At 37.0% G+C, this 26015-nt stretch overlaps 1 protein-coding gene across 7 annotated transcripts in view; it reads left to right on the forward strand.

Moving 5' to 3' along the window:
• CCSER2 (coiled-coil serine rich protein 2) overlaps nt 1-26015 on the forward strand; it is a 211706-nt gene that overhangs the window by 100862 nt on the left and 84829 nt on the right. For 5 of the 7 annotated variants that reach the window (XM_021672267.2, XM_012438996.3, XM_012438997.2 and 2 more), the window contains exons 4-6: nt 8003-8093; nt 15827-15989; nt 25418-25613. In XM_021672267.2, coding sequence (XP_021527942.2) covers nt 8003-8093; nt 15827-15989; nt 25418-25613 — 450 coding nt within the window. Of the gene's footprint in view, nt 1-8002; nt 8094-15002; nt 15150-15826; nt 15990-25417; nt 25614-26015 lie in introns of those variants that run through there. The other 2 variants (XM_012438998.2, XM_012438999.2) reach the window with 2 other exon arrangements.

Raw genomic sequence — 26015 nt, forward strand, 5'->3', positions numbered from 1 at the left:
AAAAGAAATTTTTTCTTTGTAGATACGGGATCTCCCTATGTTGCCCAGGCTGGTCTCAAACTCCTGATCTCAAGCAGTCCTCCTGCCTCAACATCCTAAAGTGCTGAGATTACAGGCATTAGCCATTTTGCCTGACCAGGAATCTCATCTTCCTAAAAGTTAATCTGTGTTTTAGTTTCCTTCAGACTTTTTTCTATATATATTATAGTGTTTTCTTTTCATAAAATGGATAATTCTGTTTTAGATAACTGCTTGCTTTTTTTTGTTGCTGTTGTTAACCTGTTAACATCTAATTCTTTAACAAAGAACTATGTTCAAATGGGGAAAACATTTGTGAAGAAGCATGAGGAACGTTTTAGAGTTAATGTATATGTTTGTTGTCTTGATTTTGATGATGTTTCCATGCATGACTCTAATGTCGAAATTTATCAGTTTATTTTTCTTTGACTTTTATTTAAGTTTAGGGGTACGTGTTCAGGATGTGCAGGTTTCTTAAACAGGTAAACATGTGCTGTGGTGGTTTGCTGCACAGATCATTCCATCATTCAGGTATTAAGACCAGCATCCATTTGCTAGTCTTTCTGATCCAATTCCTCCTCCCACCCCCTGCTCTCTGCTAGGCCCCACTGCATGTTGTTCCCCGCAATGTTTCCGTGTGTTCCCAACATTGAGCTCCCACATATAAGTGAGAACATGTGTTTGGTTTTCTGTTCCTTAGTTTGCTGAGTATGTCTTCCAGCTCTATCCATGTCCCTGCAAAGGACATGATCTCATTCTATTTTATGGCTGCACAGTATTCCGTGATGTATATGTACCATGATTGCTTTATCCATTCTATCATTGATGGGCATTTAGGTTGATTCCATGTCTTTGCTACTGTGAATAGTGCTGCAGTAAACATATGCATGCATGTGTCTCTATAATAGAATGATTTCTGTTTCTTCAGGTATATACCCAGTAATGGGATTGCTGGGTCAAATGGCATTTCTTCCTCTAGGTCTTTGAGGAATCACCACATCATCTACCACAATGGTTGAACTAATTTATACTTCCACCAACAGTGAAAGTGTTCCTTTTTCTCCACAGCCTTGCCAGTATCTGTTGCTTTTTGGCTTTTTAATGATAGCCATTCTGACTGGTGTGAGATGGTATCTTAGTTTGGTTTTGATTTGCATTCCTCTAATGATCATTGAAGTTGAGCTTTTCTTCATGTTTGTTGGCCTCTGTTCATGTCCTTTGACCATGTTTTACTGAGGTTGTTTGCTTTTTTCTAGTAAATTTGCTTAAGTTCCTTGTAGAGTCTAGTGACTAGACCTTTGTCTGATGGATAGATTGCAAAATTTTTTCTCCTATTCTGTAGGTTGTTTGTTCACCTTGATGTTAGTTTCCTTTGCTGTGCAGAAGCTCTTTAGTTTAATTAGATCCTATTTGCCAATTTTTGCTTTTGGTGAAATGCTTTTGGCATTCTTGTAATGTAAAACCCAAAACGATAAAAACTATAAAAACCATTCTTGAATGGTATTTCCTAGATTTTCTTCCAGATTTTTATACTTTTGGGTTTGACATTTAAGTCTTTAATCCATCTTGAGTTAGTTTTTGTGTATGGTGTAAGGAAGAAGTCCATTTTCAGTTTTCTGCATATGACTAGCCAGTTCTCCCTGCACCATTTATTAAATAGGGTATTCTTTTTCCATTGCTTGTTTCTGTCAGGTTTGTTGAAGATCAGATGGTTGCGGATGTGCAATCTTATTTTTGAGTTCTCTATTCTCTTCCATTGGTCTGTGTATCATTCTTGTACCAGTACCATGCTGTTTTGATTACTGTAGCCTTGTAGTATAGTTTAAAGTGAGGTAGCATGATGCCACCAGAATCTGGGTGCTCCTGTACTGGGTGCATGTATATTTTGTTGTTTTTGCTTAGGATTGCCTTGGCTATTTGGGGTCTTTTTTTGGTTCCATATGAATTTTTAAATAGTTTTTTCCCCTAATTCTGTGAAGAACATCAGTGGTAGCTTAATAGAAATAGCATTGCATCTATAAATTACTTTGGGTAGTATGGCCATTTTCACGATATTGATTTTTTCCATCTATGACCATGGAATGCTTTTCCATTTGTTTGTGTCCTGTCTTGATTTCATTGAGTGGTTTATAGCTCTTCTTGAAGAGGTTTTCACTTCTCTTGTTAGCTGTGTTGATACATAGACATTTTATTCTTTTTGTGGCAGTTATGAATGGGAGTTCATTCATGATTTGGCTCTCAGCTTGCATGTTGTTGGTGTTTAGGAATGCTAGCCATTTTTGCACAGTGATTTTGTATCCTGAGACTGTGCTGAAGTTGCTTATCAGCTTAAGAAGCTTTTGGGCTGAGATGATGGGGTTTTTTAGATATAGGATTATGTCATTTGCAAACAAAGATAATTTGACTTCTTCTCTTCCTATTTGAATACTTTTTATTTCTTTCTCTTGACTGATTGCTCTGGCCAGAACTTCCAATACTATGTTGAATAGGAGTGTTGAGAGAGGGCATCTTTGTCTTTTGCTAGTTTTCAAGAGGAATGCTTCCAGCTTTTGCCCTTTCAATATGATATTGGCTGTGGGTTTCTCATATATGGCTCTTATTATTTTGAGGTATGTTCCTTCAATACCTAGTTTATTGAGTGTTTTTAACATGAAGGATGTTGGATTTTATTGAGGGTCTTTTCTGCATCTATTGAGATAGTCATGTGGTTTTTATCTTTAGTTCTGTTTATGTGATGAATCACATTTATTGATTTGTGTATGTTGAGCCAGCCTTGCATCCCAGGGATGAAATCAACTTGATCATGGTGGATAAGCTTTTTGATGTGCTACTGCATTCTGTTTGCCAGTATTTTGTTGAAGATCTTTGGATTGATGTTCAACAAGAATATTGGCCTGAAGTTTTCTTTTTTTTGTTGTATCTCTGCCAGGTTTTGGTATCAGGATGGTGGTGAACTCATAGAATGAGTTAAGGAGGAATCTCTCCTTTTTAAGTTTTTTGAATAGTTTAAGTAGAACTGGTACCAGCTCTTCTTTGTGTACCTCTGATAGAATTCAGATGTGATTCTGTCTGGTCATGAGCTTGTTTTTGGTTGGTGGGATATTTATTACTGGCTCAATTTTAGAACTCGTTATTGGTCTCTTCAGGGAATCAGTTTTTCCTCTTTCAGTCTTGGGAGGGTGTATATGTCCAGGAATTTATTTGTTTCTTCTAGATTTTCTATGGGGTCAGTGGTGATATCCCCCTTATTTCTGATTGTGTTTATTTGATTCTTCTCTCTTTTCTTCTTTATTAATCTGGTTAGTTGTCTATCTATTTTATTAATGTTTTCAAAAAACCATTCCTGGATTCATTGATTTATTTTTTTGAAGGGATTTGTGAGTCTCTGTCTCCTTCAGTTCAGCGCTAATCTTGGTTATTTCTCTTTTTCTGCTCACCTTGGGGTTGGTTTACTCTTGGTTCTCTAGTTCTTTTAGTTGTGATGTTAGGTTAACTTGAGATCTTTCTAGCTTTTTGATGTGGGCATTTAATGTTATAAATTTCCCTCTAAATACTGCATTAGCTGCATCCCAGAGATGGTGGTATATTTTATCTTTGCTCTCATTACTTTCAAAGAGCTTCTTGATTTCTGCCTTAATTTTATTATTTTCTCAAGAATCATTCAGGAACAGGTTCAATTTCTATGTAGTTTTGTAGTTTTGAGTGAATTTCCCAATCTCAAGTTCTAATTTGTTTGCACTATGGTCCAAGAGACTGTTTGTTATGATTTCAGTTCTTTTGTATTTACTAAGGAGTATTTCACTTTTGATTACATGATCAATTTTAGAGTAACTGCCCTGTGGCATGAGAAGAATGCATTTTCTGTTGTTTTTGGGTGGAGAGTTCTGTATATATCTATCAGGTCCACTTGATCCAGAGCTGAGTTTAGGTCCTGAATGTCCTTGTTAATTTGCTGTCTCCATCTTTCTAATATTGTCAATGGGGTGTTAAAGTCTCCCACTATTATTTTGTGGAAGTCTGCATCTCTTTGTAGGTCTCTAAAAACTTGCTTTTTGAATCTGGGTCCTCCTGTATTGGCTGCATATATATTTAGGATAGTTCTTCTTGTTGAATTGAACCTTTTACCATTATGTAATGCCCTTCTTTGTCTTTTTTGATCTTTGTTGGTTTAAAGTCTATTTTGTCAGAAACCAAGATTGTAACCTCTGCTTTTTAGTTTTCCATTTGCTTGGTAAATATTCCTCCCTTTATTTTGAACCTATGTGTGTCTTTGTATGTGAGATCGATCTCTTGAAGACAGCATATTGATGGGTCTTGGCTAATTATTTAGCTTGTCATTCTGTGTCTTTTAACTGGGGCATTTAGCCTTTTACATTTAAGGTTAGTATTGTGTGTAAATTTGATCCTGTTATCATGATGCTAGCTGGTTATTTTGCAGACTTGTTTATGTAGTTGCTTCATAGTGTCACTGTTCTGTGTACTTCAGTGTGCTTTTGTAGTATCTGGTAATGGTTTTTCTTTTCCATATTTAGTGCTTCTTTCAGGACCTCTTGCAAGGTAGACTGGTGATGGGTGATGATGTATTCCATCAGCATTTGTTTGCTGAAAAGGATCTCATTTCTGTTTTGCTTATGAAGTTTAGTTTGGCTGGATATGAAATTCTGGATTGGAAATTCTTGAAGAATGTTGAATTTTGTCCCCCAGTCTCTTCTGGCTTTTAGGGTTTCCACTGAGAAGTCTGCTATTAGTCTGATTGGCTTTCCTTTGTAGGTGACCTGGCCTTTCTCTCTGGCTGCCCTTAACTTTTTTTTTTTTTTCATTTTAACTTTGAGAATCTGATGATTATGTGTATTGGGGTTGATCTTCTCATGGAGTATCTTATTGGGGTTATCTGCAGTTTCTGAATTTGAATGTTGGCCTATCTTGCTACATGGGGGAAGTTCTTCGGGATGATATCTTGAAGTATGTTTTCCAAGTCGATTCCATTCTCCCTATCTCTTTCAGGTATCTGAATCAGTTATAGGTTTGGTCTCTGCATAATTCCATATTTCTTGGAGATTTTGTTTATTTACATTCTTTTTTCTCTAAACTTATTTTATTTTTGCCAGATAGTCTTCAGGCTCTGAGGTTCTTTCCTTTGCTTGGTCTGTTTTGCTGCTGATGCTTGTGATTATATTGGGAAGTTCTCATGTTGCTTTTCAGCTCCATCAGGTCATTTATGTTCCTCTCTCAACTGGCTATTTTGACTGTCAGCTCTTGTATTGTTTGATCATTCTTAGCTTCTTTGCATTGGGCTACAACATGCTCCTTTAGCACAGTGAAGTTTATTATTTACCCACCTTCTGAAGCCTACTCTGTCAGTTCAGCCAGTCTCATCCCCAGCCCAGTTCTGTACCTTTGCTAGAGAGGTGTTACGGTCATTTGCAGGAGAGGAGGCACTCTGACTTTTTGAGTTTTCGGTGTTTTTGTGTTGTTTCTTTCTCATATTTGTGGCCTTATCTACCTTTGATCTTTGAGGTTGCTGACCTCTGAATGGAGTTTTTGTGGGATCTTTTTTGTTGATTTTTTTGTTTTTGTTTTCTACGTGTTTTTCTTTTACCAGTCAGGCTACTCTTGTAAAGAGCTGCTGGGTTTACTGGGGTTCCTCTTCAGACCCTAGTTGCCTCAGTTTTTTTTCTCACCTAGATGTATCACCAGCGAAGGCTGTTAAACAGCAAAGATGGCAGCCTGACCTTTCCTCTGGAAACTCCATCCCAGGGATTACTGACCTGTTGGCAGCCCAAACTGCACCTGTAGGAGGTGCTGGAGACACCTATTGGGTGGTCTCATCCCTTCAGAAGAAATGGGAACAGGGACTTACTTAAACAGTCCGGGCCAGGCGTGGTGGCTCACGCCTGTAATCCCAGCACTTTGGGAGGCTGAGGCGGGTGGATCATGAGGTCAAGAGATCAAGACCATCCTGGCCAACGTGGTGAAACCCTGTTTCTACTAAAAATACAAAAATTAACTGGTTGTGGTGGCGTGAGTCTATAGTCCCAGCTACTTGGGATGCTGAGGCAGGAGAATCGCCTGAACCCGGGAGGTGGAGGGGAGGTTGCAGTGAGCCGAGATCATGCCACTGCACTCCAGCCGGAGTGACAATGCAAGACTCCGGCTGGAAAAAAAAAAAAGGAGCAGTCTGGCTGCCTTTTGGTAGTACAGATGTGCTGCGTTGTAGGAGACCCTTCCTTGTCCAGATTGTCTGGACTGTCCCAAGCCAGCAGACTGATCTGCTGAGTTGACCAAATGGCAGAGATGGTGGCTGCCTCTCCTCCTGGGAACTCAGCCCTTCTCAGGCAGACTCCAGCCTGTCACTGCTGGCTGGCTGGAATTCCAAGTCAGTGGGTCTTAACTTGTGAGGTGCCATGGAAGTGGGGCCTGAAGAATGACACTGCTCGGATCCTTGGATTCAGCCTTGCTCCTAGTGGTATGTAGGGACAAATCTGCCTTGCCAGGAATCCCGGGGCTGGAATATACAAAACTCCTGTATCTCTGTGTGTGCCCGAGTTGCTGCTCTACCTGGACACCACACAGCTCTCCGTTTGGTGACATGGGCTTATGAGAGGATCTCCTGATCTGCTGGTTGCAAAGACTGTGGGAAAACCGTGGTTTCCCCAGATTGGATTGCGCAATCACTCACCACTTCTCTTGGCTGCTGGTGGGGGTTCCTTTGGCACTGCATTGCTCCTGGTGGACTGTTGCCCCACCCTGCCTTTCTTCATTCTCTGTGGGTCAAGCTGTTTGTCTAGTCAGTTCCAATACAAGAACCTGGATATTTCAGTTGAAGTGCTGAATTCACTCGCTGCTTTCAGTCCTCTCTGTGAGTGACGCAGACCATCGCTACTTTAAATTGGCCATCTTGGCACTCTCTCCTGTTTACTTTAAACATGTACAGTTTAACTGCATGTCAGATATTCTGCAATAGAGTTTTTAAAATGAAAAAAAAAAATTTCCAGAGATTTTGTTTTTCGAATCATTTTTCTAGTTACTTTTAGTCTTTGGAGGGCCCAATAAAAAATTGGACATATTTGAATGGAACACCTGACATAGGAAACAGTTTTAATTTTATTCATATTGTCTGTAATAAAGTAGATATTTCCCTTCTATAAGAGTTTTTCATGACCATGATGTCTTAGTCTTTTAAAAGTTTGTTGGACTTTTGATCTTTTTACTTATATATACTAAGAAAGGTCTTAAGATATTTGGATCCATTCTTGGATTGTAAGCACTCACCAGTGGGCTGTAGGTCAAACTGAGTTTATTTATTACGTTAACCTTAGTTTCTGTTTATTCAGTTCTTTAGGCTTCAGAACAACAGTCTTTGAAAATAAAATGCTACTTTTCTGAGAAGAGATAATAGCTAGTAAGGTTGCAAATAAAACACAGCAGGGAGTGCATATGCTAGTTAGAAAAGTCTAGTTCTATCATAGAAAAAGAATAAATTGAATCAAGCCAAGAAGGTGACAGGGTGCTAATGGTAGTAGGAGGTAGATTTGGCACAAGAAAGGAAATGGACTAACCACATTGTTAAAGACTTGTTTTATTATTTATGCAAGTGGTCCAATCTCTAGAAATAATAAAACACAGCCTCTTACCTCTTATACCAATTATGAATAAATTTTGGGCAATTCTTTACTATTTTTTATTCTTCAGTATCTTATCAGGGAAGATGTTAAAAACGTGGGCTTAAAGTTTTTAAATATGAAAATAAAAATCTGTTGGGGAGGAATACTAGGAAGGAGGAAGACTAGAAGGAAGTTATAAATAGCTTACTTAAACTAGTTGAATCTAGTTTTGTTTTAAAAAATTTAATGATCTATTTTATTCTTACAGTGCAGACAATGAGTGAATTCAGGATATCATATAGTGATATTTTAAAAAATAATTGTTTTATATATATTCTTAGAGCTAAATTCTAGTATATTTTTTACTGCTTTGTTCACAGGATATTTTGAATAATCTTGAATCATGTGACCTTGAGGATGATGACCTTATGCTCGACGTGGATCTGCCTGAGGATGCACCTCTTGAAAATGGTAAGTTGAGACTATTGAACCTTCAGAGGTATATACTTAAGCTACTTGACTGTAGCCAATTTGATATTTGTTACTTACAGACTTCTTAATCTTAATGGAGACTTTCAGATTGAGAATCAGTCTAAAGTGATGTAAAATAGGTTCATTCGAAAACTAAATTAAATATTTAAAACCTGATTTTGTAAGTCTTAGATACAATTCTGTGTGATCCAACAACATTGTATACCATAAAGTCAGTTGCAGATTAAGTTTTCTTTTTTTTCTGTGTACAAATACCCAGTTTTTCTTCCCTTTATTTCATTTTGATTGTAAGAAGAAATATATTTCAGAAACATACCATCTGACTTGTGAAACACTATAATATCTTAATTGGTTATTTTGTAAAGATTAATTCTGGGAAAGTGATGACCTTCTGAATGAATCATTCTGTACATTTTACTCCCAATTCTAGTCTGTCTTTCTCTCTAGATCCCATTAACTGCTGGGATAAGACTTTAGATAATCCGTATGGGAGACAGGCCTTAGGTTCTCTTGCCTCCAGTGACATAGCACTTGTAGGATTTTCTGTTGGAGAACCAGAAACCAGCATAAAAAAGCCCTGGGGGCAAAGGTTGAAATAGGGATGCTTCTAGAAAGAGGGATAACTTAAGAAATATGAGAATTTCCTGTCCGTCAACATTTGGCTGGTCTTACAAGCCTCCATGGGCTAGAGATAAAGTAAAAAGGGTGAGTGGGGTCCTTTTATCTATGGTGCTAGAAAAATGCAAGGAATATTTCAGAGAGGGGAGGTGTTTGTCTTAGTGCTTCACTGGGGTGTTAGTCGCCTGCTTTGCTGCATTACTACCAGCTTATATTTGTCATATTGGTATGGCTTTTAGTTTTCCTGCCAGAATGCGATATAGCATTCTCAAAATCTCAGTGGCTTTCAAAATAAACATTTATTTTTCTCATTCATGGATCTAAGGATTAGCTGGGAAGCTCAGGCCATGTGACTGGCTTTAGGTCTATTCCATGTTTCTTCATTTTGAGATCAGAAATACTTTGGGGCAGGTTGTTCTCATGACAGCAGAAATGCAACAGTATGAGCAGAAACATGCATATTTATGTTTCTTAAAGTCTTAGCTAAGAACCAGCACATTTTTTTTTAGAATAACAAAAAATATTTTACCAAAACATAAGATTTACAGAAGTTTCCAGACAAGCCATTCAAAATGGTCACAAGCTTTTTTGAAGAGGGGAATCTACACTTGACAACAAAGTCACAGTGTTATTAGTGAGGGCTCTGATGTTTGTTTAATGTTCCTGTTTTACTTCAGTCAACCTTGTCCATCTACATTGTTTAAATAAAATTTGACTTGGCTAGAGAACATATTGTAAAGATCTGCTTAGCTGCTGTTAACCAATGCAATTAGATCACCAAAAAATGGGAGAAAGGAGCATATAAGATTAAACTACCTCCTTCCCTAAAAATAAAAAAAAAAAAGAAAAGAAAGGAAAGACATTCACACCCCTGCAGCTAACCTGACAGCTACCTTCATTCACAGAGGACACTTATTTCTAAGCACATTCTGTTGGTCAAAGCAGGTAACATGGCCAAACCTAACACCTTTGGGACTGGGAAGTATACTGTTCGTGATGAAGGCTCTGCACATGATAGAGGACATTGCATATATAATTCTGTAAGGAGAGAACGAAGAGTTGAGGACAGTATCTACTCTTTCACAGAGATAGAGAATGTTTCACCTTTTTATAGTTCTGCTGTCACTTAGGATGCTCTAGTAAACAGCTGAGTTCTAGTGCTGAAAAAAAAAAAAAAAACCCCAGCCAACACTCAGGAAGAACAAGGAAAGTGACAGAACCCTGAGGATTAGAGTAGTCCAAGGAAATAATCATTTAGATTCAATTGCAGCACAATTCTTTCTGGAGTTAAAAGACAAGATTTCCCAACAGAATAGTTTATTCAGTAAATGACAGAAAGCATCACTGCTGTCGAATCTGAAAGTGATTTGGAAGATCAAGTAGAAGAATATTGTAGAACACAGAGGAAAAACATAAACCATTGGAAAGTTATAGGGGAAAAATAATGAGACTTGATGATCTGGGAAATTTAATGGGAATTTTTAGGGCTGTCAGTGAGGAGTGAGGGATTTACTTCCTTGGAATAAATCACATCCTAAATAATACATTTTACTTTGACAGAATTATCACAATTTCTCTTGGAAACTTTATGCCCTTTCTGAATGGAAGTAGAGAGAAAGCATCTTAGAACCTGCCTTATCTTTAGCAGACAACAGAAAGTTACCCAAGTATTAGATAAAAGTAGAATCACGGGGAAATTTAGTCTTTGGGGTCTTGAATGGGGACATGTGAAAAGTAGGAGGAAACTTTTGGGAACATCCCACATAAGCAGTATTTTAGATTTTTCTAGGAGAAGGCAAACAACTATTGACTATTTTGAGTAAAGGAACATTAAAGAAAGCATGTAAGAACATGGATCTAAAATATGTAGCCTTTGGAGGCACCAAAGATAAAATAGTATCTAGGTTTGGTACTATAGGAAAGGGGGAAATTCTTCTTTTCATGGCTCTTAGGTCCCGAATGACAATACACACCCATTTCATTGTTTTTGGCTGGTAGGATGAGAATGTTACAGGGACTGGTAGAGGTTTAGGGAGTCTTATAATATGCTTTCTACTACAGGTTTTAGTTCTTTATAGCTTCTGTTTGTTAATGATATTATGCAGGTTTGGTAAAAGTTTAGATTGGGGCCAGTCACAGTGGCTCACTCTTGTAATCCCAGGGCTATGGGAGGCTGAGGTGAACGGATCACGAGGTCAGGAGATCGAGACTATCCTCACTAACACGGTGAAACCGCATCTCTACTAAAAATACAAAAAATTAGCCAGGCATGGTGGCACGCACCTGTAGTCTCAGCTACTCAGGAGGCTAGGCAGGAGAATAGCTTGAACCTGGGAGGCAGAGTTTGCGGTGAGCTGAGATCATGCTACTGCACTCCAGCCTGGGTGACAGAGCGTGATGCTGTCTCAAAAAAAAAAAAAAAAAAAAGTTTTGTCATTTTAAACCATAATGAATGGATTCACTGCCACTAATTTTACCAATATCAGTGAAGCTCAGTGGAGATTTTGCCCACAGAACAGTGGCACCTCACTGAAATCTTTAATATGGATACAAGTTTGCTGTGACCTCATGAATGCCAATTGTCAACTTGTCATATCATGGAAGAAGCCATGAGGAGAGTATTTCTCTGGTGAATGCATTTGTACAGTTAATCTTTCCCTGTTAAGTGGCATATGTGTAGCACAACGGAGGAGCCAATATTGGTCAAATGTTTTCTGGACATTTGTGGGCTGGGATTTGGAGGCTGTTTTTGGAGGAAAGTTTTTTGAGATTGTATTAGTCTGTTCTCATGCTGCTATCAACAACTGCCCGAGACTGGGTAATTTATACAGGAAAGAGGTTTAATTGACTTACTTTAATTGACCTCCTGCATGGCTGGGGAGGCCTCAGGAAACTTACAATCATGGTGGAAAGGGAAGCAGACACATCCCTCACATGGCAGGAGAGAAGTGCTGAGCAAAGGGGGAAAAGCCCCTTATAAAACAATCAGATTTCGTGAGAACTCAATATCACAAGAACATCACTGGGGAAATCACCCCTATGATTCAGTTATCTCCACCTGGTCCTGCCCTTGACACATGGGGATTATTGCAATTCAAGGTGAGATTTGGGCTGGCACACAAAACCAAGCCATATCAGAGATGTAAGGGCAGAAAAGTATGATACATTTTCTCACCCATCAAAAGGGTCATGCCTGACATGCCTATAACAAAAGACAGGTTAACAAAAAAGTATAACACATTTATTTAATCAAAATTTTATGTGACACGAGATTCTTAGGAAATGAAGACCGGAAGACCTAGGGAAAACTCTAATTTTATACTTAAGCTTGATAAAGAATGGACAGCTGTATAGAAATACGATTGGACAAAAGGGTTATGAACTAATAGTGATAGACTGAGGGCAGGGAGGGCAACCCAACAAGGACTGTCTGTTTAGATTCTTCTTGGATTCTCTGTAGTACTCCTGCCTCCTATGTATAATGCAGAACCCCTCTGAAATGAGGGTCTTTAAGAAAGAAAGGAAAAGAGAGTGAGTGACCTTTCTCGGTTTTAGTGCTTCCTTTGAGGGAGAGGATTTTTAGTTTCTATGACCTGCCTTTGAGAGAGGAATTCTGGTTTCTGTGACTCACTTTGGAGAAGGAAGAAGGAAAAAGTGAGGATAGGAAGATCAGAAGGACCTTGCCTCTCTGAGGCATTTCCAATTTTCCTCAGTTCAAAATACTCATCTTGCCAAAGTGCCAGGCTTTGTAGTATCATGTTCTGATCCTCAACAGAGAAATCCACACCTGAGTGTTTTGGTGACCCTGAGTGTAAGGTAACAGGTGCGGTGTTTAAGGTTGATATATTAGTGCTTGTATCAATTAAACATTTGTAAGGTTGTCCTTTAATACTTAGAGAAATTTATTTTTGACCTTAAGGGTGAAACAGAAAATTTGGTGCTTGACTTCTTCCTCAGAATGCTTTTGCTAATAACACTTTTTTCTTCTTTGTTTCTTATCTCATGCTAAAGACTTCCTTCAGAAGGCCTATATTTTTCTCTAGCAGGGGTTCTCTACTCAGTTAAGGCCCAGTCTTGCCTGCTTCTGCATTGGTTGTGATGAGCATATTGGGTTTTTGAATTGGGATGCCTTCAGGTTTACCAGTTCTTTCTCTAGTTTGCCACAAACCACATCATTCCCTATGGTATAACACACATTCACAGGGACTTATTTTCTTTTTCAGTTGTATTTGTTCTGTTTTAAATTTATCAGTCTCTTGATCAGGGATGGCAACTCACTCCTGTAATCCCAGCACTTTGGGAGACCAAGGCATGTGGATCACTTGAGGTCAGAAGTTCAAGACCAACCTGGGCAACATGGTGAAACCCCTTCTCCACTAAAAAAACAAAAAATTAGCTGGGTGTGGTGATGCGCGCCTGTAATCTCAGTTACTGAGGAGGCGGAGGCAGGAGAATAGCTTGAACCAGGGAGGCGGAGGCTACAATGAGCTGAGATTGTGCACTTCAGTCTGGGCAACAGAGCTAGACTTCATGTCAAAAAAAAAAAAAAAAAATCTCTGACAACTGGATTTATCTCCGTCTTGTAATTTTGTTTGTTTTCTCTTTTCTTCTCTATATTATTTCTTTTATTTTGTCAGGGAACCCTAATCTTTTCTAAGGAACCCTCAGCAGTGTTATTCCACATTATCTTCTTAGCAGCATTTTACAATATATAAACACGTGATTGATGTATCCCTTGAGAAGTTAAACATGGCGCTTCCTGCAGAATCTTGGATCAGTCATTTCTCTAGAGTTTAAGCCCACTTTGTCTCAGTTTGAGGTTTGTGGTTATGGCAAATGTTTGCTTCCAATGCTTACTTGCCATTATACTTAACGTTTGAGTTCAAGTTTCAATAAAGATTCCTCAATTTGGAGTCTATATGTGGAATCTACATTAGCAAATACAAAAGCACCACATCAGTTTCTACATTGTAATTGCTCACAATATTTAACACATCTCCTGGCCTGTTCTCCCAGTTTGCTTGCTTCTTCCTCTGTGTGCACTGTGTTGATACCATTCAAATAATGTATCAAGTGTTTTTTTTTTTTGACGATGTTTCTTGCTTTGGAGTGAGTGGAATTTTTCTTGCCTGAATTGAGGAAATATATGAATTCAGAATAGTTAAATGTAGATTATCCCTTGCTCTATAGAGTTACTTAAACTAAAGTAACATTTTAATACCATATAGAAATATGTAACTGGGTCTTAACTGAATCTATGAATTTAATACAAATATGAATTTATATATGATGGCTGAGGTAGAAGAATCCCTTGAGGCCAGGAGTTTGAGGCCAGCCTGGGCAGCATAGCAAGACCCTGTCTATTAAAACAACAACAACAACAAAATAAAAATAAAAAAAACAGACTTGGCATGGTGGCTTGTGCCTGTAGTCCTAGTTGCTCTGGAGGTTGAGGTAGAAGGATTGCTTGAGCTCAGGAGTTTGGGGTTACAGTGAGCTATGATTGTGCCACTGTACTCTAGCCTGGGTGACAGATTGAGACCCTGTCTCAAACAAAACGAAAAACCTTCTTGAGATGATTATTTTAAATTTTCTTTTGCAATCTCGTTTTCTACTTCTGACCTTTTTTGACATAATGGTCACCATGCCTTTATTTGTCAAGTTTTCTGTAAGTGAACTTAAAAAAAAAAACAAAACAAAACATAAGTTCAAACATGTCTTCTTTTAAAACATGAAAAAGAATTTTCACACTATTAAATGTATATTTCTTCTTCCTCAAAGTGACTAATGAATTTAAACAAAATTTCATTGTCTTTTTGAAAATTTATTCGAATTGTTGTACATTTAGAGAAAATACATTAAAATGAATTCAGTATATATGAGAATGGAACAGCTATACTTTTTAAACTGCATCATCCTTTTTTGGAATGCCAGAGTTTGTTTTCATCCAGTATACTGTAATGAAACACTCATCCTGTTTCAAATTCAAGTTTTTGGGTCAGTGAAACAGTAATTTAAATAAGCGAGTTTTTGTTTTGTTTTGTTTTAGTGGGGATTATGTTGATTGTATAGCTCTTTGTTACATGGAATTCTGAACATGCAGGACTTGAACTTTCTCATGTAGTAGTTCTCAGACTAGAGAAATCTTTCCTGTTCCGTGGCTTTGGTTAGTGTTTAGCAGTATTTTTAGTAACCGTCTTAAGTCAGTAGCTATGTAAGCACTGAGTGAAGATGGAGTCACAGGGCAAACTGGGCTTGCTTCCCACAGGGAGGGCTGGAAGTTGAGCAGGAAGGAAGGCCTGTTCAGCAGTGCCTTGTATGCAACTATGTCTGAGTAGGCAGCGGTAACATAATGTCTCCCTTGTGCAAAGTAACTCTCTTAGTGAGTGCTCAGATATGTGAGGAAAAAGTATTTGGGTAAGTGAAGAAGCTTGGGATGTTTCAAAAGAATTCTTTTCATGTTTTTGTGGTATTTGAATTTAAGGGAGTGTACTGTTTGTTACTGCAAAGTACTGGCTTTGTTTTCAGTGGCATTTTAGACTTTTTGAACAAGCTCTTACTGCAGGCAGATTGAAGCATCTTACTTTCTGAAAATGTGAGCTTAATTTTAAAAGTATGATTTGTTTATGATGAAAAGTTAATTTGTGATTCTTGAAATCAGTGAAAATTAATTATAGCAGCCCTTTATAGGAATGAGTTCTCTTAAAAATCTGCTGTTTCCTGTCATTTTCTTTCTGAAATCAGAGCCAATTTGTGATATGATCAAAACTACCTAAAACTGATTATGAGTGTTTAAAATGTATTATGTTGATTTCAAGGATAATTTGCCTGTTTTAAAACAGTGTGGCAGTTAATGTTTACGTGACTGTGATATAAAAGTATTTTAATTTATTTTGAATAATATTAAGTTCAGTTTTCACCAGAAGAACTGGTTATGTGTTTGCAAATCTTGTTATTGTGATTCACATAAATGACTGGTATTTTTAGAATATTATTTTTATATTTTCAGCAGCATTTAATTATCAAGCTATAAGTAGTTAACTTTTATGGAGTGTGTACATGTTTATAGTCTTTTTGCTTTTGAATCTGTCTAGTGGAGTGTGACAATATGAACCGCTTTGACCGACCAGACAGAAATGTTCGGCAGCCTCAGGAAGGATTTTGGAAAAGGCCACCCCAGAGGTGGAGTGGACAGGAGCATTACCACCTCAGTCACCCTGACCACTATCATCACCATGGAAAAAGTGACTTGAGCAGGTGAGTACTGTTCTAACAGATTTCATTTGATGTCCTCTGATTTTAAGTTATAATTCTCCCTTTCCCACAACCCTCAAAAAACCTGTTTTTGTCTGGTTTGTTTTTAGAGGCATCAAAAAGCACTTCGAATTTTATGTGGTCTCATTTGTTCATTGTGGCCCAAATGTTTTTTCATTAGTTTTATCATAAATATAAATATTCTATTTATATCTGCTTTTTGGACTTCAAGTTATGGTATGATTTTCTAGCTCTCATTTGGAAATGATTGAATGTTAACTTTGTTAAAGTTTATCATTTTTCTAAATAATATTTAAAATTAGTGCCAAATGATTGGTCTTCTTTTGCTCATGTAGTAAGTTAAAATTTAAAAAATCCACAAGTACCATTAAAAACAGAAGAAGGTACTGTTTAGTGCTGAAGGTACTGTTTAGTCTTTTCCAAAGTAGAGGGTAGTCTTTAATTTGATTAGATCTTATTTGTAATGAGGCTCCATAGTCATACAAACCTGGGATCAAAACCTGACCTGGCATAGATTAGCTTTGCAATCTTAGATAACTTATTTAAGCCATCTCTACTTCACTTTACTATCTTTAAAACATAATTAATAATATCTTTCTCTCAGTGTTTGAGAATCAAGGATTAAAGTGTCTAGAGTAGTGTCTAGTTTACAGTAGGCACTCTATGGAAGTTATTAATTTTTCCTTTTCACTTTCTTACCCCATTTCACAGGGATCTGAGGTCATTTTGTAGCACATTTACAATACAAATAGTACAACTAGTATAAAAATAATGGAAGAAAAACATGGGGTCGTATATTTTCTAAAATGAGGGAAAAAAATTGATTCTAAGATTCTTTGCAGCAAAAGCAAAGAATAAAATTCAGTTTATTGTGACATACACAATATGCATAAGATAAAGGATGTATTTTTTTCCTGAAATAATTTGTCAGAAAAGTTAAGCAACATTTTAAAAAAACTGTGTTCCTTGGATGTCAACAGTTGCAGTAAAAGAGGTTCCCCAGTCAAATGAGTATGAGAATGAATAGATTATAAACATTTTTTAAATGGTGGACTCCACTGTGCTTTTATATTATAATACTGTGATTTTGCAAAAGGTGGTAAAAAGTGTAATATGTAGCCATTTTCCAAAACGTTTGATCACAAATCCCTTCTACTTAGTGTATTTTAAGGAACTATGGTATGGATAATCCACACGAGTGATTCTTACTGAGGAGAGAAAAATGCACAGCATTCTTAGGGGTTGCTAATTTGACTGACTTAGCACAGAACTTCCCAACAATTGGGTTGAGGTACACTGGTTGATAATTTTATTGAAACCCTCAAGCTTTGGGGTGTTGGTGCTGAGTTTCAGACACCTAGATCCACTTGAGCAAGTTATGGGATGGGTGGTACAAAAAGAAACCTCCTCCAATATGAGCCTTACCTCTTACCTTAAAACTATTAATTTATCTCTGTGCCTTAATATTAAAAAGATTTGAGTGTACTAGCCCCAGGGCCTTTTCAGTATTGTATGTGCAAAAGTCCTTTTCCCATTCTAAAACTTCCTGAATGTTGCCTCGCTTTCTTCAGTCCCTTAATTCCCATTATTAATGTCATTGGTTAGGATCATGTCCTATTCATAACTCCGGGGTGTTGGGAAGACTAGTGGTTGAGAACTAATACATCCTCTCATGTTCTCATCATAATACTGCTCTGTCTTTTTACCTGGCCTAATCTTCCACTCCTCTTTCATGCCCAGACCTCCTTTTTCTTCTACACCTGTTGATATGCTATCTGGAATTCTCTCATATTCTAGCAAACTCACATTCTTCATCTCTTCAGCTACATTCTCCTAATCCTAACTGAAACCTAGGTCTTTCCCAAATGTACTACTTCCCCAGTAACATTTTTACACCAAAGATTCTTATTTTCCAGTCACCCAATACTTTCCTGTTTAGAGATGGGGTTTTTGTCTTCATTCTTTATTGTCACTTTTAAAGGAAGTAATATTAAGTCCATTTTTCTTTTTTTGAGACTTAGGGCATTTGGCTGAATCAACTCCTGTTGACTGGTTCCTACCTGGAGCTTACAAAAGGCTTGACCCTTGGCCCACTTTCGCTCTTTATTAAAAGCCTTGCTGTGTAGTGGCAGTGGCTGCAGCGTTCATGTACCTGAGTCATTTAACCCTCTGTTTGCTTAGTCCTGTAGGACAGTAGTCTCCAACCTTTTTGGCACCAAGGACCAGTCTCCTGGAAGACAAATGGTCCACAGGAGGTCAGGGGGATGGTTTTGGGATTGGAATGAAACTCTTCCACCTCAAATCATCAGGCATTAGTTAGATTCTCATAAGGGGTGTGCAACCTAGGTCCCTTGCCTGCACAGCTCATAATAGGGTTTGTGCTCCTGTGAGAATCTTAATGCTACAGCTGATGTGACAGGAGGTGGAGCTCAGGCGGTAATGTTTGCATGCAGGACCACTGCTCACCTCCTGCTGTGCGGCCTGGTTTCTAACAGACCATGGACTAGTACTGGTCCCTGGCTAGGGGGTTGGGGACCCCTGCTGTGGGATTTTTCTATATACAAGATATGTTATCTGCGAATAGTTTTACTTTTTCCTTTCCATTTTGGATTAATTTCTTTTTATCTTTTGCGTAATTGCTATGGCTACAACCTTGTGAAAGCCAATAACTGTGTCTTGTTTCTGATAATAGGGGAAAATAAATATTTCAAATATTTTACTGTTAAGTGTGATATTAGCTGTGGATTTTTTAAAAAACTTTTTATCAGTTTGAAGTTCCCTTATATTCATGACTATTGAGTGTTTTTATCACGAAAGGATGTTGGATTTTATCAATTACTTTTTCTGTGTCTATGGACGTAATCTTTTTTTCCCCCTTCATTCTAGTAATACATTGACTGTCTTTCAGATTTTGAACCAACCTTGCATTTCTTGGCTAAATTCCAGTTGGTCATGCTATACAATTCTTTAGTATGCTGCGTGATTCCGTTTGCTAGTATTTTGTTGAAGATTTTTGTGCATATATATTTATTGAAGATTTTTGTGTATATATATATATATGGATTTTGTGTGTATCTGTTCTCAAGAAATATTGGTCTGTAGTCAGTTTTTTTTTTTTTCTTTCTTGAGGTATCCTTGTCTTGTTTTGATATCAGGACCACACAGATTGAATTAGGAAGTATTCCTTTCACTTCTACTTTTGGGAAGAGTTTGTGAAGGATTTTTGTGAATTCTTCTTTGAATGTTTTCTAGAATTCACCAGTGAAGTTATTTGGGCCTGGGCTTTTCTTTGTGGCAGTTTTTTTGATTGCTAATTTAATTTTTTTTTAGATATTCTGTAGATGTCTTTTTTAACTTGTTGATTTATAATGTTGTTTAAATCTTCTACTTTCTCATATCTCTTTGTCCAATTGTTTTGTCCATATTGAAAGTGAGGTGTTCAAGTCTCCTACTTCACTATATTTTGTAGGGAAGGTGTATTAGCAATAAACTCTCTGTTTTTGTTTATCTGGGAAAGTCTTAATTTCTCTTTTATTTTGAAGGATAGTTTTGTCAGATGTAGACTTCTTGATTGACAGCGTTCCTTGTAATCTTTTAACCCCCATGTTTTCTGATGAGAAATCAGCTGTTAATGTTATTGAGCATGTCTTCCACATGATGAGTCCCTCCCATTTTTTCTGCATTAAGGATTTTCACTTTTTCTTTGGCTTTCAACAGTTAAATTATAATGCACCTCTCTTTTAGTTTATCGTATATGTAGTTTGTTGAGCCTCCTAGATATGCAGACTGATGTTTTTCATCAAATTTGGGACACATTTGGTCATTAAGTTCTTTCTACCTCTCCCCACTTTGCTCTAGCCACTTAACTAAGGGAATATATGAGCATCATTCCTTGCTTGTCTCAAAAAAATGAAAAAGATAAATACAAATAATGTGAAAACTACTTAAATCAGATTTCTCCCTGGCCAGGATTTGTTTTTGTTTTTTTTTTTTTCTCTTTTTTGTGGTGGTTTACTGACTTTTCTAGACGATTCTATAAAAAGTCTGTATTTTAAAAAAATATTTGAAGTCTTTGCTTGGTTTGGTTACTGGTCAGCTAATGGTTGGATGGAGATTTCATTGAATTTCTTGAACTAGTAAGTCTCTCAGCCTTCACCAGGGGGCTCTGTGTGTTTGCCTCGTAGTTTGCAGCCTAGGTACACCTGAAGTCCCTGTAAGTAGTTTGCAGCTCTACCTTAGCCTTCACTTCCTGCTTGTTCAGAATTTCAAAGTTAGCCAAAGGTGGAAGATTAGGGAATTCTCTGGTATTTCCTTGGCATGTACACAACCTACACATGCAGATGTTCTTTTCTATTCCCAAGACTATATTGGAGCATTTCAAAGCCTCTTGTGGACATTACTTTCCTCAAGTTTTCATTTTATGATTTCTGTTCAGCTGCTTGTTTGTCCCAATAGATATTGCCATTTCAGACAGCTGAGATTTTAAGCAGTGCACTAGGGATAAGGGAATTACTGAACAAGCTTTGAATCAGCTCAAATCAACTTCTGAGAATGGGCTATTTCTAGGGAGCTGCCAGACAGATCAAATCATAGCAGTTCTTTGGGAGTGGTGCTTTTTGGAGAGTTCTAAACCTGTTTTGTCTCCCAGTCCCTGGTAACTGCTGGATTTCACAGCTGCCATGCTTGTTGTAAGGCTTTTGGTTCTCAAGTTACTGCAAAGCTAAGGAGATGGGCGTGACTATTGGATAAATTAAAATGCCTTAAACTTGCTGTTCTTTCTGAGATTGAGCAGTGTTTATTGATTAAATGCTCCTTAGTTGTTGTAAGCATTTGGCTGATTTTTAGAGTTTTGAAAAAGTTGATTTTGACAGATTTGCCAGTGTTCTCAGTGCTTTAATGGAAGAATGGAGTTTTAGAAATCTCTGTCATTCTGGAAGTGTTTCTTTTCATTTGTCATGCTTTATTTTTCTTTCTTTTTTTAACTATATGTGAATTCAGTTTAAGTGGGTAAAGGTTATCTCTTCAAGATTCTTTTCTGTAGTTTGTCTGCATCCTATTCTTCTTTCTTTTTGATTTTATTGGCAGCACTTAAAAAATATTAGATAATATTGGAGACAGTGGGCTTTCATTTCTCATGCGTCTGTAACCGCTGAACTTACTTTTGCCTTTGCCTGTATCTCTAAGGGTTCATTTCTTCATATTTACTTGCCTGCCTGGGCTATGATTGGCCACATAAGATCTCACTTCACTGACACATGGCCAGCATTCTAGTGTGTTCATGCCACAACAGCTTTGCAGTCTTCTTGTTGCTTTCACTACCGGAGTTTTCTGTTAGAAATTCCTGAATGTTAAAATTTATACAGAAGTACAAATTTATACCTGTTAACTTAATGTGGGATATTATGGCCAGTAATTCTCCCTTCATCTCTTATTTTTTATTACCCTTCTTACACATTTGCCCTTGGATTTGTGTCTTTAGTCTTAGAAAGTGATTTTACCTCCTATTCTAAAATTTATTTTCTTATGTGGGAACTGCATCATCACCTCAGAATCTGAAATCTCAAATTCTGATATTAAAATCTTCATTATCTTTCTTTCCTGTGTTCCCTCCCTATCTTCACAATCTCCTTTTAATTTTCTGAAAGTAATCCCTGTTACATTTTTCCTTTCTGTTCCATCTTTGCCTCTTTCTGTCTCTTAGATTTCTCAGTTATATTCATTTTTTTCCCTCAGAAAACTTCATGTGTTCCTCTCAGTGGGATTTTATGTCACTTTTAACTTACTGTCAGATGGTTTAGCAACATATACATGGATACAAAGCAAATGTGTTAATATTTTAACACTTGGTAAATATAGGTGAAGGGTATATTGTTGTTCATTATAGTATTCTTTTGATACTTCTATTTGAAGAAATGTTTCAAGATAAAGAGGTTGGAAACTATTGATAATAATATAGTAAGTTATTTTTATTTAATATTTACTGTATATTATGTACTACTCCAAGTACTTTAACGTATATTATCTCATTTAAATCTTATACTAATCTAAGCAGATAAGTATTGTTATTATGCCCATTTTATAATCTAGAAAATGAAGCATAGAGGGATTCAGTAACTTGCCCTGTGTGTTGTGTAGCTAGTAAGTGGCAACTGAATTTGAACTCAAATGTAACATTAAAATGAATAAGATGTGACTCTTTTTTCAAAGGGCTTACAATCCAATTAGAGTTGATAAGTATTTATGCTGTGAAAGAAATTAAAGATCACAAAATGATAGTTTTATCTAGTTGAGGGGATCAGGAAGGGGTTTCTGAAGAAAGCAGCATTTCAGTACTAGGGGTAAATACAGGTTTAATTTTGAATCTCATGGTGGAGGTATTTGAAATACAACCAAAAGCATATAAATTTGTCCAGTGGGCAGTAGAGAACATTGAGAGTTAAAGAAACTATGGCCCAAAGATAATAAATATTTTCAATAGCTAGTTACTGTCAGATAGGATTTAAATCTAAATCTGAGGTGAGAGCGGCTGTTGTGGCTTTTCTAGATGTCAGTTCTTTGTTTCAGTTGGTGAACAAGACTTGTTGACTCTTCCTAAAACATTTTAAATGTATTAGTTCCATGCATTTGGATCACCTTTATATCAGCTTAATATATGTCCATATTCCATATCTGATTCTTATCTATCTCTCACTTGGCAAAATAAGAAGTATGTTTTAACTTGATTATTAACTATTCAGATTATAATTCTAAAGCAGTGCTTTTGTCATGGGACAGCTACAGAATTTTAGAATCTTGGAGATAGAAGCTTTTTAAAAAAATTCTAGTGGTTAAAATACATGTTCCTTACCCATTCAGTACAAAATCAAAAAAACAAAAAACCAAAAAAAAAAAAAAAAAAAACCAACCAAACAAAAAGCAAAAAATCCTGAATAAAGTAAACTAAAAAACCAAAACTCAGATGCAGTACACAGTTAATTCCTTCATGGAGTTTATAATTTGGCCTGAATTGCAAACAAAATATATTGTAATAAATACTGTAATGGGACACAGTATACAGGTCTCTGTAAAAACAGCTTTGGAAGTGCTAAATACTGCGTTAAGGGATTTAAGGAAGTGTTCTCTGAAGTAGTGTCAACTAATTTAAGATGAAGAGGAATTATCTAGACCAAGTGTGCAGTGGAGGGCAGAATGGAGAAACTGGCAAAGACTCCCCAGAGGTTGTGGTTTGGAGATGAGAGTTTAGCATACTTTTGGAATCTCAGTTAATTAGGTATGAATTAAGAAGCCACTCTGAGGGAGGCATGTGTGGTAAGGGAAGAAGTTGAAAAATAAATAGGATTCAAGAGCAACAGTTTAAAAATTTCTAAAAATATTTTTCTTGGGTTAAAAGAAAGGCCTGAAGTACTTATGAGAATGTATGAGAATTAGTTTCAGAGAAAAATAATCTTGTGAAAATTGACCTCATATTGAATATTTGAGAATTCAGAGATTTGGAAACATTTGTCAAAAGCTAGAAAATTTGGTAGAAACCATATTTCTATGTTTTCAATATGGTTGAAATTTAATGCATTGGGATTTTTGCATATTTAATACATTAAGAATTTAATCTTGATGTTAAAATAGCCATTATATTGGAGAGAATATTTTTTCACTGTCTTATTTATTGACATTTTGCTAGAAGTTCAAGACCAACCTAGGCAACCCGTCTCTACTTACTAGCTAACTAGCTGACTACACACACACACACACACACACACACACACACACACACACACACACAGAGAGAGAGAGAGAGAGAGAGAGAGAGAGGGAGAGAGAGAGAGAGAGAGAGAGAGAGAATGAGAGCAATTTCACATATATTAGAAATTCTCGGCCGGGTGCGGTAGCCCACACTGTAATCCCAGCACTTTGGGAGGCCAAGGGGGATGGATCACCTGAGGTCAGCAGTTCAAGACCAGCTTGGCCAACATGGTGAAACCCTGTCTCTACAAAAATACAAAAATTAGCTGGTGCCTGTAAGCCCAGCTGTTCAGGAGGCTGAGGCAGGAGAATTGCTTGAACCCAGGAGGCAGAGGTTGCAGTGAGCCAGATTGTGCCATTGCACTCCAGCCAGGGCGACAGAGTAAGACTCTGTCTTAGAAAGAAAAAAAAAAAGTTCTCATCACAATTTAAGAACCAACTGGAATTAAGGTATCAATTTTTAAATTGCTATAACTATAACTTCTGGTTAAAATATTTTGTTTTTAGTCCTATGAAACACATTACTTTTAATTTTTTTCTTTCTTTTTTTTTTTTTTTTTTTTTTTTTTTGAGACAGAGTTTTGCTCTTGTTGCCCAGGCTGGAGTTCAATGGCGCGATCTTGGCTCACTGCAGCCTCCGCCTCCTGCATTCAAGCAATTCTCCTGCCTCAGCCTCCTGAGTAGCTGGAATTACAGGCATGCGCCACCATGCCCAGCTAATTTTTTGTATTTTTAGTAGAGACGGGGTTTCTCCATGTTCACCAGGATGGTTTCGATCTCTTCACCTCGTGATTCACCCGCCAATTTTTTTCTTATTCAGCATGTATGTTATTGTATGAATCTGAAGGGAAATGTAACAATTTTTGGAGTAGTTTTTTTTGTTGTTGAGACGGAGTCTCACACTGTCACCTAGGCTGGAGTGCAGCAGCACGATCTCAGCTCACTGCAACCTCTGCCTCATGGGTTCAAGGGATTCTCCTGCCTCAGCCTCTGGAGTGGTTGGGATTACAGGCGTGTGCCACCAGGCCCAGCTAATTTTTGTATTTTTAATAGAGATGGGCTTTCACTGAGAGTAGATTTTTTAATGCACTGTAAGATTAGGAAATATGTTGTGTATAGAAAACCTTTATAAAAGCTTATTTAAACTTTGTTGGAAAACATGCTTTATCAATAATATAAAATAAAAAATAAAAAAATTGTCTTAACTGCCTGTTGGGACTCTGAAGAAATGGGAATCCAAGGATGTGTACAAACTGAGAGTTAATGTTGATAGCATCGTTATGGGGCTAAAAAAAGTGCACAATTTGAGAGGTCAAAGTCAAAAACTAATGAACAACAGTCAGTGCAGAAAAGGAAGAATAAGTTTAATTTTTTCAGACAAGGTCTTTCCAGAGTATTGTTTCTATCCGGATTCCTAAAGAAGGTTTATTCATCTAATGTGTAAAATACAAAAAGGATGGAGAATATAGAAGATAATTGTTTTAATGAACTAGAGCTGATTATGCCTTGTGTGGAAACTGTGTACTCACATTTAGTGACTGAGGTGAGTACAAGTCAGAGGCTTGGTGATAATGGTAAATGATTTGTAATAATCACTGCAATAATTTCATTATTTATTTATTTCTGAAATTGTATATGTTTTCCCTCCACGTTCTTTCCTGCCCTTCCAGAGGCTCTCCCTATAGAGAATCTCCTTTGGGTCATTTTGAAAGCTATGGAGGGATGCCCTTTTTCCAGGCTCAGAAGATGTTTGTTGATGTACCAGAAAATACAGTGATACTAGATGAGATGACCCTTCGACACATGGTTCAGGATTGCACTGCTGTAAAAACTCAGTTACTCAAACTCAAACGTCTCCTGCATCAGGTGAGTACATAATGAACATTTCCAGCTGTGATATTTTGAATTGTAAAATGGATTTACTTTTTAAAAATAGTTACTTGGGTTACTAATGTCTTTTTAGATTTCTGTACAATAGTGCCTGTAAATAGTACATAATAGAAAGTTGTGTGGAAAAAACCTGTGGGATATTGCATCATGGTCTCATTACACAGTCCCTGGCGTTTATGAATTGTATAATATTTGGTAAGCCACTGTCTGCTTCTGTTTCTTCATTTCCATAATACCTACATTGTAAGGTTGTTGATAGAATTAGAAATAGTAGTTGTAAATTGGCCAATCCAATTCCCGAAGCATAATAGGCATTCAGTATTCAGTGACTGCTACTCTGATTTGAGCTAAGTGGCAAATAATAAACAACAATTTTTG

This window comes from Aotus nancymaae, unplaced genomic scaffold (assembly GCF_030222135.1).
Source record: "Aotus nancymaae isolate 86718 unplaced genomic scaffold, 86718_ANA_hifiasm-v0.15.2.pri h1tg000010l, whole genome shotgun sequence".
Taxonomy (NCBI): Eukaryota; Metazoa; Chordata; class Mammalia; order Primates; family Aotidae; genus Aotus; species Aotus nancymaae.